At 45.2% G+C, this 20,800-nt stretch overlaps 2 protein-coding genes across 11 annotated transcripts in view; one reads left to right on the forward strand and one right to left on the reverse strand.

Annotated features, from left to right (window-relative positions):
- NSD1 (nuclear receptor binding SET domain protein 1) overlaps positions 1-17,242 on the forward strand; it is a 150,132-nt gene extending 132,890 nt beyond the window's left edge. For 7 of the 8 annotated variants that reach the window (XM_081826386.1, XM_081826390.1, XM_081826391.1 and 4 more), the window contains 6 exons: positions 933-1,202; positions 3,010-3,126; positions 4,189-4,330; positions 6,681-6,787; positions 8,799-9,003; positions 10,813-17,242. In XM_081826386.1, the coding sequence (XP_081682512.1) occupies positions 933-1,202; positions 3,010-3,126; positions 4,189-4,330; positions 6,681-6,787; positions 8,799-9,003; positions 10,813-12,443 (2,472 nt within the window). In that variant the 3' untranslated portion in view covers positions 12,444-17,242. Of the gene's footprint in view, positions 1-932; positions 1,203-3,009; positions 3,127-4,188; positions 4,331-6,680; positions 6,788-8,798; positions 9,004-9,217; positions 9,285-10,812 lie in introns of all 8 variants that reach the window. The other variant, XM_081826393.1, reaches the window with a different exon arrangement.
- On the reverse strand, positions 15,653-20,672 carry RAB24 (RAB24, member RAS oncogene family). 3 transcript variants are annotated; one of them, XM_031027951.2, is made up of 8 exons: positions 20,201-20,672; positions 20,049-20,117; positions 19,766-19,844; positions 19,589-19,656; positions 19,413-19,512; positions 19,142-19,192; positions 18,940-19,002; positions 15,653-15,824 (listed from the first exon to the last, which is right to left on the reverse strand). In XM_031027951.2, exons 1-8 carry the CDS (start codon positions 20,315-20,317, stop codon positions 15,772-15,774), a joined length of 600 nt encoding a protein of 199 aa, XP_030883811.1. In that variant the 5' UTR covers positions 20,318-20,672; the 3' UTR covers positions 15,653-15,771. The 3 variants fall into 3 exon arrangements, with proteins under 3 accessions (XP_030883811.1, XP_030883812.1, XP_081682542.1); XM_031027952.2 differs by lacking the exon at positions 15,653-15,824 and adding an exon at positions 18,458-18,852; XM_081826416.1 differs by lacking the exon at positions 15,653-15,824 and adding an exon at positions 18,458-18,820 and having other exon boundaries at positions 20,201-20,669.
- Positions 20,673-20,800: the final 128 nt, after the last annotated feature.

The raw sequence follows: 20,800 nt of genomic DNA on the forward strand, positions 1-20,800 counted from the left end.
ATGTAGCAGCTAACGTGGCGCCACCATGTGGTAATAGCAAAAACCCAGTTTACACTTAACTTGGCCTACCAGCTTTGAAATTATGATTTTCATAAAATGATTTTTTAAAAATTTTTGTGGGATCCATAATGTGTATATTAACTGAGGCTTTATGTCAGATTGCCTTAATTTTTTTTCCTCCAGTTTTTTTATTGTAAAATATAGATAATGTAAAATTTTTTATTTTTATTTATTTTTTTTTAAAGATTTTATTTATTTATTTGAGAGAGAGAAAGAGAGAGAGCACATGAGAGGGGGGAGGGGCAGAGGGAGAAGCAGACTTCCTGCCGAGCAGGGAGCCCGATGCGGGACTCGATCCAGGGACTCCAGGATCATGACCTGAGCCGAAGGCAGTCGCTTAAACAACTGAGCCACCCAGGCGCCCGATAATGTAAAATTTATTAATTTAATCATTTTTATACAGTTCAGTGATATTAAATGCATTCATAATGTTTGCAACCATTACCACCATCCATCTCTAGAACTCTTTACATCTGGTAAAACTGAAACTCTGTACCCATTAAACATTAACTCCCCATTCTCCCCTCCTCATTACTTGGCAACTACCATTCTACTTTTTCCTCTATGATTTTCACTACTCTAAGTACCTTATATGCATACAATATTTGTTTTTTTGTCACTGGCTTATTTCACATAACATAATGTCTTCCAGGTTCATCCATATCGTAACATGTGTCAGGATTTCCTTTCTTTTTAAGCTGAATAATATTCCATTATTTGTACCACATTTAGCTATTGTGAATAATGCCCTAAGTTCAAAATCATGTAAAATGTGGCATGCAACTTCAAGGAAAAGAAGTCTACCTTCTATAGGTCCTGAGTTGTCTTGTGTTGACTTGCCTGATGTTCTATAGTATGTGTTTCTTTTGCAGGTGAACCGTCCTATTGGCAGGGTACAGATCTTCACTGCAGATTTGTCCGAAATTCCCCGTTGCAACTGTAAAGCTACTGATGATAACCCCTGTGGGATCGACTCTGAGTGCATCAATCGCATGTTGCTCTATGAGTGCCACCCCACAGTATGTCCTGCCGGAGGACGCTGCCAAAACCAGTGCTTCACTAAGCGCCAGTATCCAGAGGTTGAAATTTTCCGAACATTACAGAGGGGCTGGGGTCTCAGGACAAAAACAGATATTAAAAAGGTGGAGAAAATTTTTCATAATTTCCAGATTTTTTTTTCTTCTTTGCAATTGCTTAATATGAGTAATTATTCTTGATGAATATGAGAAAATGATCATTAGAGGAAAGATAACATAGTGTAAGGATTAACCTTACTGTTGGGTCTTGCTGTGTCCTTCTAGAGTTTTTTTTTCCTTCTAGAGTTTAGATGCTTGAGAATAGTCTCCTTTACCTCTAAAGTCCTTAGTATTGCTCATGTTCATGGTGTGTGAGGATGAAAAAATGAAGGAAATTCATAGAGATACTATGGCCTTACTTGCTCTTTTGTGACAATTCTGGAACTTGTAGTTAAGAGGAAGGGGATAATGAGTATGTGATACAGAGGTGTTAATCACCTAATAAAATAAAATCTGTTTTTACTAAGGGAAATTCGGTTTAGGTTCATGGAAAATGACGAAGAGGATTAGGCCTTATCTAATAAAAGTGCAGTAACATCTTCAACTTCAAACTTAGGATCTGCAAGTTTCTTTTCTTTTTTAATTTTATTATGTTATGTTAGTCACCATACATTACATCATTGGTTTTTGGTGTAGTGTTCCATGATTCATTGTTTGTGTATACGTGCCCTCCTTAATACCACTGGGCTAACCCATTCTCCCCCCCCCCCCAAAACCCTCAGTTTGTTTCTCAGAGTCCATAGTCTCTCATGGACCTGCAAGTTTCTAATAGAGAATATTATATAGTCTTTGTGTAGAATAAATCTTACTTGACATTTTTTTTTTTTTTTAAAGATTTTATTTATTTGACAGAGAGAGACACAGCGAGAGAGGGAACACAAGCAGGGGGAGGGGGAGAGGGAGAAGCAGGCTCCCCGCAGAGCAGGGAGCCCGATGTGGGACTCGATCCCGGGACTCCAGGATCATGACCTGAGCTGAAGACAGTCGCTTAACCGACTGAGCCACCCAGGCGCCCTCTTACTTGACATTTTAATAAAATAAACCTTACTCTAGTTATGCTTTCTAAAGAATTTTATTGAAGTTTGTTTCTAGAAAAGGAAGTGAATATTGGCTGGTCTGTTTAGTTATTTGCTAAGTAGCTATTATGTATCTACTGTGTGCCAGGCATTGTGCTGCAAATGCAGTGATAAGTAAGAGAGGCATAGGCCGTGCTTTCATAAAGTTTACATTCTAAGGGGGCGAGACATTGATCAAGTAGTCACCCAGTGTGGAAGCACAACGGGTTCTGGAGGCATATGGTAAATGGTAAAGGGCCTGAAACTAGCTTTGACTCTGGGAATATTTTAAGTTGAGAATTGAAATATAAGTAGTTGTTGGCTTAGGCTAGGTGAGTGTTAAAGCATTGCTGGCAAATTGGACAGCATGAGGGAAAGCCAGTATGACTGTAGCGGAGTGAGTCAGGAGGACAGTATTATAAAATGTGGAAGGGCGGGCAGTAGGCAGGGTATATTCCAAGGAAAAGGAACATAGTTTATGGAAATTGACTTTCAGGTTTTGGGGCAGTTCAAGGGATCAACTATATGACCATTTTAATGGAGCCCTATTTTACCTACTTCCATGTTGGTTGATCTTTAATGTCCATTGTATCCCAGTCTTTCTCCTGGTGACAGTGATAGGTGTGGGGAGGTGTTTTTCATTGTCAGATAGTTGAAGCATCATATTTATGTTTCTTGAATAAACCTTTGTTAAATTGATTAGGTACATGTACATGAACTGCTTTGGAGATTGTTATTTTCATTAATTTTTTTAAAAATAAGGTGTACCTGGAAACACAGTTGTGCTTTTTGCCATTAAGAACTATTTCTTGTTCTAGGGTGAATTTGTGAATGAGTATGTGGGTGAGTTAATAGATGAAGAAGAGTGCAGAGCTCGAATCCGTTATGCCCAAGAACATGATATCACTAATTTCTATATGCTTACTCTAGACAAAGTAAGTGTTATTTCCATTGTTATAAGATTGTGAAATTGATATTGTCCCAGCCATAGTGTTTGTAGGCATGTAATTCACTGCCCAAAACAGCGTCTTTCCCTTATATTTGTAGGGTTTGCTTTGTCGAGGTTCTGGAGTAGCTAAATTTGCTCATTTCTGGCTACACATCCCTTGCCAGAGTCAACAGAGCTACTGTTTGCATTCTTTTTGAACTGTCCTATACAAGTTGGGTATTATGTCTTTTAGTATTTTTCCTATAAGATTAAAACCTGAAGCCAGCCAAGTAAATAATCATTCTTTCATCCTTTTATTTTACAGATTGAGAAACTGATTTGTTAATATTTAGTTCATTGACAAGGTCATATAAATTGTAGAACTCAGCCTCTGAACCCGTCATCTTTCCAATCATAGGAATTTGCTGATGAGTTTCATTTCTTTGGTGCCTAGAATTATATTTGGGACTCATTCCTAATTCCAGCATCCTAATGTGTTTATTTTCTGTGCATTTGACATTCTTCGTTGTACCTGAATATTAAGGTCTGCTAGCAATCCCCGACCCCCTTCCATTGACTATTATAACAGAATTCTTTCCTGGTGTGAAACTTCATGAACATTTATTAAGTTGAACCCTTTGGTTTGTGAGATTGTCACCTCCAGATATTCAGATCTTCATTTGGGATGGGGTCTCAACATCAGTATTAAAAACTCCTTAGCTGATTTCTAATGGGTAGCCCCAGGGCTCAGGACCACCAAATTGAGACGGTGGGGCAAGCTGCCGCTTCTAGGGCTGTGGTCCTCAAACTTCAGCATATATCAGAATTACCTAGTAGGCTTGTTATAACACGGATTGCTGGGCCCCACCTCAGAGTTTCTGCTTTTAGTATATCTGAAGTGCAGCTCAAGAATTCGTATTTCCAACAAATAATAGATATGGTGCTAGTGATGGATTAGTGACTACACTTTGAGAACCACTCCTGGGAGAGTCAAATTATACAAATAGGAACTCTAGCTTGTTAGAATATATAGGAAGTATCTGATGAGCATCATCTCTTGGAATTCTAGGACCGGATCATTGATGCTGGTCCTAAAGGAAACTATGCTCGGTTCATGAATCATTGCTGCCAGCCCAACTGTGAAACACAGAAATGGTCTGTGAATGGAGATACTCGTGTTGGCCTTTTTGCCCTGAGTGACATTAAAGCAGGTAAGAATCAGTTAAGGATTCTGGAGCTAAGAAAGGAATTTCAGGTTTTATCATCTAAACATCCCATATGTCCTATAATCCAAAATGAGGTCTGCAAACTCTTGGGAATACAGAAAAGACTTTCCAGGTGGTACTTGGCGTGGAATATTTTTGGTGGTGATTGTGGTATGGCAAAATATACATAACATAAAGTTTATCATTTAACCATTTTTTAATTGTACAGTTTTGTGGCAGTAGGTCCATTCACCTTGTTCAGCTGACACCTCCATCCATCTCTTTAACCCTTTCATCTTCCCCAAGTGAAGCTCTGTATCTATTAAATGCTAATTCCCCATTTTCTCTCCCCTCAGCCCCTGGCACCACTGCCAGACACTATTCCAAGGATATTATCATATTTAATCCTTGTAAAAATGTTGTGAAGTATGTGGTATTATATACCTGTGTTACTTGGATTCTTGGGTCTGGCACCTCTAACCACCCTGGGGTCGTGTCCTGTGTATTAATTACTCAGATGTTATCCAGGCCCATAACGTCAGTCCTTCTATCTCTCCTGGCTGCTTTCAGTACATTTGTACTTGTAACTTAAGTCTTTGTCCATGGTGATAGATTCCTCTACCATTTCTAGCCACAAATTTTTCTTCTCTCTTTTCCCATATTCACTTAGCTCAAGCAGCATGGTATGGGAATTCACAGACCTTGTTCTTGTTCTCACTTGACTTCCAGTCTGCATGGGTGGAATGAGAGGAACGAGACAGAAAGCTCAGTGCTATGCAGAGTTTCTATGGAGCTGCAGCCTTGACAGATGGAATCAGAACTTTTCAGCTTGCTCTCTTTACTCATTCAGCTTCATGTATTCTTCAATACCTGTTATACTTTCTACCACATGTGTCATACTCCTTGTTTATCTTTTCTCCAATGCTCTTTCATCCCCATAAGTGCAGACCTCAAGGACTGTTGTATATTGGGCTCTTTTCTAGAATGGTATAAGGCTTTCCTTTATGCACACCAATACCTTCTTATTTATCCCTTGTGCGGTTGTGTTTACATAGTGGATGGTGAGTAAGCAGTAGGTTATGTCAGTATCCTGCTATCTTATATTTGTGTATATGGTTGAGTTGTATTATAAGCACATTAAATTAATGAAAATTCAGTTATGTACTCATAAATTGTTTAATAAGAAAGGAATAAAGTGAGTAGAATTATCTATCATTCAGTGCAGTATTTCGCCGTAAATGTGAGAGGGGAGACAGAACCCTCCTCTTACCTTGGTCAGTCTTGGTTCCTGCAAGTTCCTTGCAGTGTGAACTTCTCACCAGGCCATGAGTGATTCTAGTTTTTGTACCATTTGGACCCCTAAATGTAAGGTAGCTGATTTATAATTTGCTTAGCTGAATAAACAAATAATGATCTATATTAATCCAATATTAGATGAAAAACTATATATATCAGTTAATCTCAATGATGGAAGATAGGTCAGTCTGCAATGGGAAATCTTCTAAGATTTGGTCATTTTGACCAAATGATTATCACTGTACACGTCAATGGTGAACCATTACCCCGACCCAGAGTTAATCTCTTTTTATACATATATAAAATTCTTGTGTTTGTTAGGCCCTCCCTAATGTGCTTTAAATTTGAATGGTTGTGTGTTTTATTTCCTCTCTTAGTTTTGAGAAGATGCACTTTTGACAGAAAGGGGACAATTTGTACTTTAAATCTGTACATCTCTTTTTAAAGTTTACAAATTACTGCTGTGTGCATTATGTCCTATTCTCTAAATATGCTTGTGTGGTTGTTGTTTCTCCATTTAACAAATGTACTCAGGGCTCAAATCACCCAGCTAGACTGTGGTAACAGGGATATAAAGCCAGGGCCCAAGTCTATGGTATAGAGTTCTCTAGTATTACTCTGTATTGAGATGTCTCTCCCTTAAGTTCTGCTAGATTTGGCACAGATCAACAGGTTTTCTTCATACTTGCATTCCCAGTGCCTAGCACATCAGTGTATACAGGTGAGTTGTTGTTTGTTTTGGTAATGAATTAATATATTTTGAATCTGATTAGGAAACACAAAACAACTTGGGATAATTAACATCTCTACAGTAAAGGTTATTTTAAATATTACTTGTTAACCTGTATAAGTTTTTCTGTTACTAAGTTGTATTTGCTGATTAATAATATTATAGGATTCGAATTTATTAGTATTTCATTAATATAGTGGGATTAGAGTTAATAAATCCCTTCTATCCTCTGAAAAATCTGTTCTCTTGCAAGTCCATATCCTTTGTGATTAATACAGAATAATATAATTAAAACCATAGATGTTAATATTTTCATGGTCTTTTATGCAGGCACTGAACTTACCTTCAACTACAACCTAGAATGTCTTGGGAATGGAAAGACTGTTTGCAAATGTGGAGCCCCAAACTGCAGTGGCTTTTTGGGTGTAAGGCCAAAGGTACCTTCCAAATGTTTCCATCGGGAATAATGGTGTGGTCCTCCCTCCCTAACCAGTGGCATAGCTGACTTTTTAAGATGTCTCTTTGGAATAATGACATTGGATAGTTGTTGGTAGGGCTACTGGCACTTAACTAAGCATTCTGATGGTCAGTTTGGTTATTCAAGAGCAGATCTGTGGGTGTTGTTGAATTTCTTTTGAGCAGTCTGACTTCTAATTGGTGATACCTTTCTAGCTAAAAAAGCTGTAAGATAGGAATCCATAAAGTAGGTTACTTCCTATGTCTTTATTGGTCTCAGCTCATCTCACTCACATTTCCTAATCTTCTTAGATTCTTGGTATCTGTGTCTCCCTCTCTTCCTCTCTTTGTCTTTTTAAAGATCTCAAAGAATCCAATATTGAACAGAAGATTCTAAATGTAGTATAACACTTGTAGATAAACATAGGACCCTTAATCTTATCTTAAAGTGTAAGCATTGTTGTGTCTTACTGTCTGGGTTTTTGTGTGCATTTTAACTGGCTTATAATTCTGTAAAGAATTACTTACAAGTCTGTATCCTGCATTTCTTAAATATTATAAAATCTTTTTCCTTACTGTCACATAGTCTTTTTAACCATCGTCTCTAAGTGACTTAATTTTTTTATATAATGGATGGACCATAATAGATGAACGTGCATCCAGATTTTTCTATCCTGAGTTACAGCACACTAAAAATTGCAGTTTAATTTTGATGAAAAATACACAGTGACTCCAATTGGGTATTTCCCATTATGCTTTTTTGATTTGGAAGTCTATCTCTTATTAAGAACTGAAAAATGCAAATTAGCACAGAAACCAATAACTAAAGGGGCAGTGACCTTTTTAATTTTTTTTCTTAAAGATTTTATTTATTTGACAGAGAGGGAGAGAGCATAAGCAGGGAGAGTGGCAGGCAGGGGGAGAGGGGAGAAGCAGGCTCCCCACAGAGCAGGGAGCCCGACGTGGGGCTCGATCCCAGGACCCCGGGTTGTGACCTGAGCCAAAGGCAGTTGCTTAACCGACTGAGCCACTCAAGCGCCCCAGGAGTAATCATTTTGAGCAAAAACACACGGAGATGATGAACACCCCCAATTATTCTTTTATTAAATAAGGAAAATTATGTTTATATTTTATTGAGTTTTTTTTTCTTTAGTCAGTTGGTTAAATGGTCTTGTTCCTTAAGGTGTCCAGTTTATTTATTACCTATAAATCAAAATAGTAACTGAGTTTAACCTAAGTTTAATGGTGTTACATTCACTAGGGATGTCAGTTTTTGCATCCTTAACATCTATGTAGTATTTCACACATGAATCAGTGAAAGAGAAATTTGAGGGCAGAAGTTTAGAAATGGGAGATCACTGAGGGATAGTAATAGATCAGATTGATCCTGGATGTTTCTAGTCCAAGATAAATGTGATGAAACGCATGGGGTTTGGTAAGTGTGGGCTGCAGGGATCATGGAGGAGACCTGCTGGCTGCACCAGGATCTGTCTTTGGGAGTGGTGGATATGAACCTAATTTGATATAGATGAAGGGCACATCGCTTATTGAGGGCAAGGACCATGAATTAGTTTTCTGTGCCTTCCTAGCATGTGACTCTTAAGGTGTCCAGTGAAGGTTTATTGAATAAAGAAATGTGTGTGCACACACAAACATACACACCTAGACAAACACAAAAATAAAACGTAATGAAAGGGTAACGTTAACCTTTAACACTAGCCTTGTGTGTTAACAAAAATAAGTTCATTTTTCTTTTATTTCATTCAGGTGGCAGGAGTAGTTGATAGAAAAGTTAGAATTAATGCAACCATTTATTGGGTACCTATGATGTGCGAGGTGCCTTTCCTGCATTTTCTCCTATCTTTACAATAGTCTATGAGGACTGTCTCTTCCCAGAGGAGAGACTGAGGCTCAGAGAGGATAGTTAATCTGGTCAAGATCACACAACTAATATATCGACAGAATGCTTACTGCTCAATATCTGACCTCTAGAATCAACCCATTGCCACAGAAGAAAAGTCAAAGAAATTCAAGAAGAAGCAACAGGGGAAGCGCAGGACCCAGGGTGAAATCACAAAGGAGAGAGAGGATGAATGTTTCAGCTGTGGGGATGCTGGCCAGCTCGTCTCCTGTAAGAAGCCAGGCTGCCCAAAAGTTTACCACGCTGACTGTCTAAATCTAACCAAGCGACCAGCAGGTTGGTGTCAAAATCCATGTAGAGTGCTCTTTGTTCTCTGCCAGAATTGTCAGAGCCCTTGGTCTTCCCATGCATAATGTTGAAGGGGGTATGGTTCATGTTCTCATTCTGGAAATAAAGGCTTTGGAATCCTAGGTTATAGAGAAGGGAACAGAAACTCATTATATGTCAAGCACTTTATTTACATTTATGTTATGTTATTTTATCCTCCCAGCAACCCATAAAGATGAGACCTTTTCACCTTCCCATGATGCAGATGAGGAAACTGAGAGTCCAGTTTGGTGAGATGACTTGTCACAATAGAGCATGTAGATGGAGGAGTTGGATTGAAAGCCAGGTTTTCTGACTTCAAGGCCACTAAATCATGTTTCCTTTCTAAAGAAAGAGAGGTTGAGATAGCATGGAGTTTGGGGTTATTCCGGTCAGTGAGGTGTGGACTAGATACCCTGTACTAGACACCCTTTGAGCTCCCTTCACCCACTCCCTTATGAAGGAGAGGCAGCTCCATCTACTGACACATGAGAGAGCTGCTTGGGCAGATAGAGTGTCAGGAATTTGTGGCTGGAGAAGCTGGCTTTTTTTTTTTTTTTTTTTTTTAAGATTTTATTTATTTGAGAGAATGAGAGAGTGAGAGAGCACATGAGAGGGGGAGGGGCAAAAGGAGAAGCAGACTCCCCGCTGAGCAGGGAGCCCAATGCGGGACTCGATCTTGGGACTCCAGGATCATGACCTGAGCCGAAGGCAGTTGTTTAACCAACTGAGCCACCCAGGTGCCCAAGTTGCTAACTTTTGAGTGGTGATTTGGAGTTAGAAGAGTTTGGGGGGACTTGGATATGTGGTCTGTTTTGTTGACAGAGGCAAGAAAGCAGTAGGGAGCCACTTCAGCTGAGGAGATTAAACATCACCAGTAGCCTGCTCTCAGGAATTGCAGAGAGAAAACTTTGGGGTGGGAATGAGAGGAGTTTGTCCCTGAACTAGCTTTCCTTCAATGTATGGTTGCCAGAGAAATAAAATTATAGAAAAGGAGGTAGTGTGAGGGCAGGACCACAGCAGGACTTGTCAGTGCCAGGAAGTGGAAAAGGAGAATTGTTTCAGAATCAATAGCTCAGGATTGTAGCTGGCACAGGCTGCAATGGAACTCATCTTGACTAGGAGCCAGGAGTCAGGACTAGCATAGTTTATTTGGAAACTATGAGCCGGGGTGAAAACACCATCCACGGCAGAGACTCTTCAGGTGTCATGAAATGGGAGCAAATAGATGGTAGGTCAGGGTCTTTTCCACTGGTTCTGTGTGGACTGTACAGGTAAAATTTGTGCTAGTTGCAAGATTTGAAACTGAGCAAAGGAAAATCCGCTCAGTTTTTCACATTTGTATATCTGCTCCCTGTTCCTAAATATAACCAAATAAGCAGAAGTTTAAATAGCCGAGATTATCCCTTTAGAGTTGAATATTGAAAGGCTATATTAGACAAATGGAGTTTGCAAAACTGTGGAAGTAGTATCTTCACATTCTATCTAAGGGGAGCTTTGGGTTTTTTCCCCCTTGCTAGAAATAGTCCTAGAAATAAGAAATTACTCCTGCCTGTATATTTAGTTGATACTCAGTTGCTACTTGTACTTGGCTTTTATTTTTATGTGTTGTACGGGAGACTCAGATTCTGGGGCAGGGGAGGTGTCAGGTGAGTGGCATGAGCTCTCTGCAGAAGGTGGCAGTTTGAAATCACTCCTTTGACCCAGGCTCAGGGCCATGACTCATTTCATGCACCTTGCTTGTTTTCCTAAGCGTTTGTTTCATATCTGTGTTTTTAGGGAAATGGGAGTGTCCTTGGCATCAGTGTGACATCTGTGGGAAGGAAGCAGCCTCCTTCTGTGAGATGTGTCCCAGCTCCTTTTGTAAGCAGCATCGGGAAGGGATGCTCTTCATCTCCAAATTGGATGGGCGTTTGTCTTGTACTGAGCATGACCCCTGTGGGCCCAACCCTCTGGAACCTGGGGAGATCCGTGAGTATGTGCCTCCCCCAGTACCGCTGCCTCCAGGCCCTGGCACTCACCTGGCAGAGCATTCATCAGGAGTGGCTGCTCAGGGGCCCAAACTGTTGGATAAGCTGCCTGCTGACACCAACCAGACACTGTCACTGTCCAAAAAAGCTCTGGCAGGGACTTGTCAGAGGCCACCGCTTCCTGAAAGACCTTCTGACAGAACTGACTCCAGGCCCCAGCCTGTAGATAGGGTCAGGGACCTTGCTGGGTCGGGGACCAAACCCCAGTCCTTGGTATCCAGCCAGAAGCCATTGGACAGGCCACCTGCAGTGGCAGGACCAAGACCCCAACTATCTGACAAACCCTCTTCAGTGACTGGCGTAAGCTCCTCATCCTCAGTCAGGTCCCAACCACTGGAAAGACCTCTGGGGACAGCTGACCCAAGGCTGGATAAATCCATAGGTGCTGCCAGCCCAAGGCCCCAGTCACTGGAGAAAACCCCAGTCCCTACTGGCCTGAGACTTCCACCGCCAGACAGACTGCTAGTCACCAGCGGTCCCAAGCCCCAGACTTCAGACAGGCCCCCAGACAAATCCCATGCTTCTTTGTCCCAGAGACTCCCACCTCCTGACAAAGTACTATCAGCTGTGGTCCAGACCCTGGTAGCTAAAGAAAAAGCACTGAGGCCCGTGGACCAGAATACTCAGTCAAAAAATAGAGCTGCTTTGGTGATGGATCTCATAGACCTAACTCCTCACCAGAAAGAACGGGCTGCTTCACCTCATGAGGTCACACCACAGGTTGATGAGAAGATGCCAGTGTTGGAGTCAAGCTCGTGGACTGCCAGCAAAGGTCTGGGGCAGATGCCGCGAGCTGTAGAGAGAGGCAGCGTGTCAGATCCTGTCCTTCAGCCACCGGGGAAAGCAGCAGTCCCTTCGGAGCACTCCTGGCAAGCAGTTAAATCACTCACCCAGGCGAGACTTCTCTCTCAGCCCCCTGCCAAGGCTTTTTTATATGAGCCAACAACTCAGGCCTCAGGAAGAGCACCTGCAGGGCTGGAGCAGACACCAGGGCTTCCCAGCCAAGCACCAGGCCTGGTGAAGCAGGTGAAGCAGATGGCCGGAGGCCAGCAACTACCTGGACTTGCTGCCAAGAGTGGGCAGTCCTTCAGGCCTCTTGGGAAGGCCCCATCCTCCCTCTGTACTGAAGAGAAGAAGTTGGCAACTGCAGAGCAGAGTCCCTGGGCCCTGGGAAAGGCCGCACCAGGGCCAGGGCTCTGGCCCATGGTGGCTGGACAGACAATACCACCATCTTGCTGGTCCTCTGGGAACACACAGACATTGGCACAGACTTGCTGGTCTCTTGGAAGAGGGCAAGACCCTAAACCAGAGCAAAATACACTTCCAGCTCTTAACCAGGCTCCTTCCAGTCACAAATGTGCAGAGTCAGAACAGAAGTAATATGAGTAAATGTCACATGACCAGACCAGCTGCCCCCAGGGTTCTTGGGGAAGGGAAATCATCTTTCTTTTCCCCTCTTAAAAAACAGACCCCACCACTTTTCCACTGTTACTCTTTCCTTATATCCCAACACTCAGAACTCTTGTGACATTAGCCAGTGGGGACATGTGGTTGTGTAAACCATGTATGGAAATCCAAGTGGGCCCCAGCCAAGGAGACAGACAGACTTGGGTCTTTTTCCTCCAACCTTTACACATGGTAACTTGAAATAAAAAGTCCACTCTGGAGTCAAGCATGGGATTCAATTCCACTGGTCAGGTTGGAAGGTAGAGGGGCTCTCGAAGTTATTTCTCTAGCCCTACAGAGCCCCACTGAGGGCACCTGATGAACACTTGGGAAGAACTGATACCAGTAGTGATTTTCTTGAGCATTCACATGTGCTAGGCCAGGTGCTAGTCACTGACAGGAGATACAGAGATAAGACCTGATCCCTGTGAGCCTAACATGCCTGCCTGGGTTCTCAGGCTGTTTTCATGAACCTTTGACCAGGAAATAGCAGGAAGTTCTGAGGGGCCCTGGGGCTCCAGACTCATTTTGTAATGTCCTTTATGGCCCCAGAAGTGGTTGTGTTGAGTAAGTGTCCCCTGGTTGGGTGTGCATGTGTGCGTGTGATGCACACACGCTCATGTGGAGGTCTCCGGTGGAGGGGGTGGGGGGGGTTGCATCAAGGCCAAGTGGAGCCGTTGGCTGGGCAGCTGCTGCTGCTTCTGTCTGGGCTGTGCAGAGTCTGAAAATCTGTCCTTGGCAGAGCAGCTGGTTGTGGGGGCTGGGCTCTACAAGGACATAGCTTTACCGAAGTATAAGAAGGCAATTGGCAAGCTTACCTTTCTTTCCTACCGATTTTCGTCCTTTTACATCAGCCCACCCCATGCCCGCCCCCCAAACACTCAGGTGCTTTCAGATTTCAGAGTCGGGCAGTGGACATAGGGAATCTCTGGCAAGCTCTGCGCTAGATCTACCACCAGCTCAGGGAGAGTGCCAGATTCTGATGGAAAATTCCTTCTCTTTTGATCCTTTGCCCTCTTACCTGAATGGAGGGAGTCCTCTCCTTCACTGGTGGATTCTACCACCCTATCCCTGAGAATTGCTGTGTTCTGTACTGAGAGCACCTGCCTGCTGACTTTGTTCAAAGGCAGGCCAGAGCCCTTCCCCTGTGACTGGTAAGATGTGGTGTTTAGAGCAATGTCCAGTCTGAGAGATGATTCCTCATAACTGCTGATTATCTGTTACTGCTGCCCTGAGCTGGGGCCCAAGGGCTGGGAAATCTGTTGGTGCTACCCTGCCCTACCATTCACCCAGCTCACCAACTGCCAACAGGAAGTGCTGTTTGGCCAGTTCCTTCCCATTCACTCACCCCTCCTTTGTCCCTAGACCAAACGTGTTTACCTCTCTGCTTTGCCAACTTAGCCAGCAGCTTTAGCCAACAGGCCATCTCCTGGCCCAGATGTCTCCTGGCCATTCTGTTTCAGTTATGGCTTTTACACCCTCAACAAGATTCTGTATTTTGTCCCAATTTCCTCCTCCTGAGTTCCTACTGAGGTTATCCACATCACTTCTAAGGAGGGAACAATAGTTATAGAAGCATTTGCGCTTTATATAAAGATTAAAAGAAGAATTTGCTTTTATTTCCCAAAGTCTGTCTCGGGTTGAGACACTTGAACTCAGGCAGAGGTACGAGGTTGGGCAGGGCTGTCCCGAGTCTAGGGGCCTATGTCTGCATCCCACTTAGACCTCGAAATCTCTGTAAATTCCACCTGCCTAGTTCTCCCCTTTTCATCCTATCTCTCTTCCCACATCATGAGAGAGGAAAAGTTCTTTGTTCAAAAGGAAGAAAAAACAAAGCATCTTATTTTCTTTTTTAAAAAATTTTAAACCATGGAAAAGATATTTTTAAAGAAATCCACCCAGAACATTAAAGTTCATTATATTAAGTATTTATCATGTGTGAGAATAATAAGTATATAACTGCAGCTAGTAGGTCCCTTTCCCTAATCTCTTAGGCTGTATGAGTAGGGTTTGCTTGGTGCCAGTCCTGTGCCCTTTTCTCTCCTGTCATCTGTAGTTGTGATCAGAAAAAGATATTCGCACTGCACTGTCAGAATCTCCTTTCACTATGTTGTGTGTTAAATTACCGTAGCTGTTTCATGAAATAAACTGTGAATTTGGGGGGGGGGTGTGTGTGTGTGCAGGCTATGTAAAAAAATTTAAGTGGAGAAGTTTGATCCTGAAATAGCTTCTCTGAAGTAGGCTTTGGTAGGTAATTGACTTGACAGCCGCTCTAGATATGTCTCACAGGACAAGGAGTGAGGGAAAGGTGGGCCATGAGTGGCCACTTTGTGGTTTTGTTTTGGTTCTTTCCATTCTACACCATTTACTGGAAACGTCCTTCCAGACCTGCCTGGGAAAACAACTTTTGAGCTGTGCTTAGTTTGGGGGAGAGGGTGGGGGTGGGGGGGTGGTAGTTCTTTATCTAGATGGACATCCAGGCTTTTGTGAGGGTTACTGACTCTCAGGTAGAATGGAAACTAGAAATTCAGCTGTCAGGCCCACTGATAGCAGCATCTGATACCAGATTGTTAACATCAAGAAAGCAGTCACCATATAAGAAGCAGAGTTAGAAGGACTACTGGGAAATTGAAACTCTTGCATGAGGGACAGTGGGGAGACAGTGATCCTGCCAGTTCTTGGGGACTCTCCTGGAGCCTTGTACTGAGACCTTTTCTCCAGAGGGTATGAATTGGCAGTTAAAAGGAAAGCTTTTCTCTTAGAAACTCCTGATCTTTGTGCAGGATGGTATTTGACCAAGTGCCTGGAAATCAGGATCTCAAGAGAGAGTGCCCCTAAGCCAGTCCCCAGGAAACGTTTCCAAGGGGGAAGTTATAGCTTCCATAGGTAGCTAAAGAACCAATATCTCTCCTAGCCCTGTTCAGTCAGAAGAACTTGATGGAAACTGTTGAAATTTGAATTCAAAGCCTCATTTGCTTCTCCTGCTGAAGCAAACCCATTCTAATAGCAAAATAACTGTCATTGCTACAGAAGGATCCCAGTTTTTAAATGTCTGCTTGCCCCTGAAGTTACTGAGTTTGAGGTGATTTAAGTCACTGTGTTGATCCTCTAATTGAACAACTACCAAACCTGCATCTTTCGCATTGATGGAAATAATTATTTTATCTTCACATTCTCTACCCCACACTACAGTCAGGGCACGAAGTGCATCAGCGATCCTTTCCCAGGCTCAGCAGCATCTCACTGGAGCTGGACTCCCAGGTCACATCATGAGAACAGAATGGCAGGAAGGAAGTCTGGTCCTGGCAGATTCCCCTGTGGAAAGGAATCAGGAAAGCACTAAACGTGGATGGATTTTGCCCTCAGCTCCTATAAAGTGGGTTTTCTCCTAAGGCTTTTTCGGAGGATATTGTCATCCTCTTCCGGTTTTGTCAACCAGGAGGTCAGAGTGGCCCAATCTCCTCACCTGAGATCATGGCAAGAAAGGAGCTGACACAAGCCCCTTTCCCTGTTAAATAATGCTTGGGCTGCTTCATGTGTTAGACATTCCAGATCACTTAGAGCTAGGTAGCTGCTGCATGGGACTTTCGTTGGCTGTGGCCAGTTAGCTCTCAGCTGAGCTTCCTAGGGCCAGTGCAGCAGGGCCAGAGGTTGCTGTAGTACAAATTGAAATAAGAATAGATAATTGCTTTGAACACAAAAAATGTAATGATGGTGCTAATTTTCTGGTATAAATAAGCACTGCCAAGGGTTGAGGGACTGGTGACTTGAGAAACCCAGGTTCCTGTTTGGGAGGAAGAAATTTTGTGTAGAATGGTTTCTTTGAGGCTCAATTAGAGAAGGAGAAGGCAGAGCCTCAGTGAAGCCTGCACCCGACCCTGGAGTGGGTCAGCATAATCCTAGGTGGGAGAGATGCTATATCCAGACGAGGGTGGCCATTGAGTTTCTCAGGGCTGGTGTCACCATGTCACCTGGTGTAGCTTCCGTCCACACTGCCTAGAACAGGTTGGTAGAGCGCTCCAGCTGTGGGGTTCTCCTTCTGCCCCTCTCTACCTCTTCCACTCTCATGGGAGCACCTCGATTGCTTATGAAGATTAAGGGTAATATTTCTTAAGGAAGTGGAAAGAGTTTATTTTAATTAGAAATCCACAGCCTGAGAAATGTTTCCTACCAGCATAAGCAAAATCATGTTAAACTCTTACATGGTCCCTTCTCTAGAGCTGCTTTCCCATGACTTTCAAACCATCAGGCTATTGAGGGGCTTCAGGTCTAACACCCTGGAAGTCAAGCAAAGCTTTGTGGACAGGAGATAAGCCCAGGGAGTAGGAGCAGAGATGAATGGTTGTGGTGCTTTAGACTTCCAGGGTAGGGGCAGAGAACAGGCGGTCTCCAGGTCCAAGGTGGGTGCTGCCTGTGTGTGCGTGTAGAGGAGTGTGTTGAAGATGGGTGAGTGCAGCACACAGGAGCTCATGGAAGAGCAGCTTTCTAAGTCTTGGCAAAGAAACAAGCTGACAATAGAGATCTATATATTTTTAAGAAAGGGGCGGGGGGGGGGTTGTCAGCTGAGGTCCATCACTGGTCTTTTGCCCCCTCCCCCCCCCATAGATTGTCAGCTGTAAGTGAAACTCTTAGTGAAAAAGAGGGGAGCCCTGTAGGAGTCCCCATAAACATGTACTGTAATTCTTTGTATATAGAAAAAAATTACTGTAAAGTAAAGTTTAACTTTACTCTTATGGCCCTTGCCCTGTGTGTTGTTTGTTGTCCGTGGGGAGATATAGCTTAACAGGAGGGAGGATGGGTTTGGGGTGAGAGCAGAAACCAGCCTCTGAGATAGTTCCCAGGTTGGGGACATGGTGGAGGTGAGCCCCTCCTCTAAGCATCTCCAGGAGTGGTGTGGGTTTCCTCCCAGCAGCCACCAGCTGCCAGAATGTCTTTCACTTCTTTTGGGAGTAGCTGGTGTCAGTTTCAGCCCCTATACAGGAAGCTTCCATTACCCATGAAGGAAGGGTATTTTGAGGAATTGGTTTTAAAAAAGGAAGTGGAACCAAAGCATTTTCTGACTGTGAGTCTGACCATTCTGGCCACGTTTTTAGTTCTTCAGAGATAGGTGCTAGGCATTGCAGAAGACCTGGCCCAGGTCTAAGGCAGGAAAAGCAGAGGCAAAGCAGCCAGGCCTCCAATACTGGAAAAGGGCTGCCATATGCTTTTTAGCTGAACAGGAAGTACCAGCCCTATCCACCCTAACACTTGATACTTCTAAGACCCAAAAATGTACTTTGGGGGGAGTCTTGGGAGTCTGTCTTTCCTTCTGACCTAGTCCTGAACTTCATGCCCTTCAGCAGAAAGCCCTCTGGGGAGTAGTGTGGGAAGACAAACATTCAGTCCTAGAGTTATTTTTGCTCAGGATCTTCACTGCCCTGAACTGGGAGTGGTCACCTGATTTTAGAGATGGGAAACTCAGGCCAAGTTTAGGTCCCTTTTCTGTTGATAACTGAATTGGATCCCAATCTGGATCTATAAGACCTTTCTGTCTTGCAGAACTTACAGTTTTTCTTCCATTAAGCCACCTTGTAGTAGGTTGCTGGGAAACTTAGGATCTGAGCCACAGACATGACTCATGGACCTAGATGTGACAGAAGTTGTGGTAGAACCAGTATGAGGTAGGAGTGCTTCACCCTTTGATCTCTGGACATCACTTAAGTGCCTGCCTTGCGTGAGCTTCGCATTGCCCCAGCCCCTCACCTATCTATCTTTGTCCCCCCTAAAGAACAGGAAAAGGCCCTTTTGTTTCTACATTATCTCAGATGCAACCCTGGAGTGAAGTTCTTTGGCTTCCAAAAGAATAAGAGCTGGGAGGAGCCTTAATATAGGAAGTGAGGCCAGGTGGTAGCCCCAGAAAGAACTAGGTGTCTTGGCACCTAATCCACACAGCAGGGAGAGGGGCTGAGTGTGATTCACAGTGCATTGATTTTATTTACAAATCAAAAGCCACTTAAATAATCTGCAGACACAAGTGCTGTCCAGGGCAGGAGCCTGGGGTCCAAATAAGCCTTTACCCTCCTCATGCCCGTCAGTCAGCCCAATGCTGCCTTCGTTCCATGGGCCAGCACAGGCAGGTGCCACCTCTGCTGCCCTGGGGACTGGGGGTAGCTCAGACATCCGGCCACTCAAGCCCAGACAGAAGCTAGGTCTAGCCCTTCTGGGGGGATTCCTTTAATTCCCCTAGGCCAGGTGAGTGGTGGTGACTCAGTGATGACAACAGCTGTAGAAGTAGGGGTTTGCCTTCTGGCCCAGGTCCACGCCCTTGTCCTCTGTCAAAGAGAGGTGGCAGCTCAGCACCATTCTGTTTGGGAATCAGGTAACTCGTGAAGGGGGCCAGATGCTGTGGGCCTAGAGGAAGTCTCCAGAGAGGCTGGGGAAGCACACACACCTGTCATCACCTGGAAGGCAGCCACACTGACGTAGTCCTCTGCCACTTTCTGGAAGAGCTCGTCTGGCAAGAAAAAGGACAAGTCAGTGAGGGCTCAAAGCCAGTAACCCTGGAATCACCCAGTAACCCAGCCCTCTAGGCTCTTCTCTGCCTCCTCTGGCACCCCTGCCTGTTCTGCTGTGAGGCCCCCGACAGCACTCACCCACACTCTGGCCTGTCTTGCTGGATGTTTCAAAGAGCTGAGCTTTGATATCTGTAAAGAGAAGTGACTAAAGCCTCCTGCCTGAGAATCGGGGTGGATACAAAGGGGAAGGCTAGCAGTTCAGGGAATCTAATGGACCCCACACCTTCAGGGAGGCCAGAAGACCTTCCCAAGGGATCTTGCCATGTCAGCTAAGGTGGTCCCTATTTTCTCTGCTTCACCCAAAAAGCCACCTCCTTCCCCCACCCCCAGGGAGCTGAGCAACAGCTACTGTCTGCATAGTCCTGGACGTCGTGGAAGTCCACACGGCGGCGGCGCCTGTCCTCCTCCAGCAGGTCACTCTTGGTGCCACACAGGTAGATCTGACAGCCCTGGGGCAAAAGACAAGGTCAGAGTCACTCCCATGGACCACCAGCCCCTGGTCGTCTGGTGAGGTCTGGCACTTACCTCCTCTAGGTTGCGCAGTTCCTTCACCCAGAACTTCGCTCGCTCAAAACTGCTGCTGTCCGTCAGGTCTTGACACGGGACACGCAGAAAACACAACCATGGATCAGGGGCTGTTATCTAAGGCCAGCCTGACACCCACCCCCTCTTGTTTGAGGAACGGGCCAGAACCCCTCTTACCATAGCAGACGATGGCAGCCTTGGCGCCCCGATAATAGATTCGGCTCATGGCCTCGTAGCGCTCAGAGCCTGCTGTATCCTGAAGGGCAGGAGGCGGCTCAGCCCTGAGTTACCGAGCTACTCCCCAAGATTGCAAACACGTCCTCCAGACCCCTAGTTTTAAACTGGGGTCTAAAATAGAAAAATGGCCTCTACAAGACCCCAAGTCAGCCAGTAATAGGCAGGAGAACCTAAGCCTCCTCATGAATGGGTTTTCTCAGGACTGCTTGCCCAGGGGACTTACCCAAATACCTAAAGTCACCGTCCGGTCTCCAACGGACATCACCTTGGCCACGAAGGCGGCCCCGATGGTCTGCAATCAGGGGGAAGTGATCAGGGCCGCGGGTGCGAGCCAGCTCCCTCCCACCCGTACCGGGCCCCGCGCGGCGCACTCACATTCTGATAGGGCCCCACCAGGAAGCGGTCGTGCACGTATCGTTCCACCAGGCTCGTCTTGCCCACGTACTCCTTGCCCAGCATCACCACCTTGACGTCCACGCGCTGCCCGCTCATGCTCCCGGGGCCGCCTCACCCGCGTCAGGGTCCTGAGCGGGGGCGGGAGGCAAACCCGGATCTCCGCTCGGGCAGGCAGCGCCCAAGCCTCAGCTCCCGACCCCAAAGCGCCAACCTACGACTGGAGACGCCGCGTCGGCTGGAGCTCCGGCAGCGTCCGCGTCTGCCCCGCTCCTCGGCCCCAGGCGCTGCTGCTCCTTTGAATAGCCCAGGACTCAGGGCGGCCTGGGAGCGCGCGCGGCAGCGCCCTCAACGGCGCCGCATGCCGCCGCCCAGCTCGCTCGCAGGGCTTAGGCGTCGCTCCGCCACGGACTCCCCACGGAACCTAGGGGCCCCTTCAACCTGGGTCCGACCCGCAGCGCCGCGACTCCCGCGGGGGAGGGGGGGGGGCGGTGTAAAGGGCGAGGGGCGGGGCCGCAGGGTCACGTGCGCGGGCGCCGGAAGTGGTGGGTACAGCGCTGCAGCGCCGGAAGTTGCGCGCGC

Source organism: Leptonychotes weddellii, chromosome 7 (assembly GCF_054177405.1).
Source record: "Leptonychotes weddellii isolate Sample4059 chromosome 7, ASM5417740v2, whole genome shotgun sequence".
Taxonomy (NCBI): domain Eukaryota; kingdom Metazoa; phylum Chordata; class Mammalia; order Carnivora; family Phocidae; genus Leptonychotes; species Leptonychotes weddellii.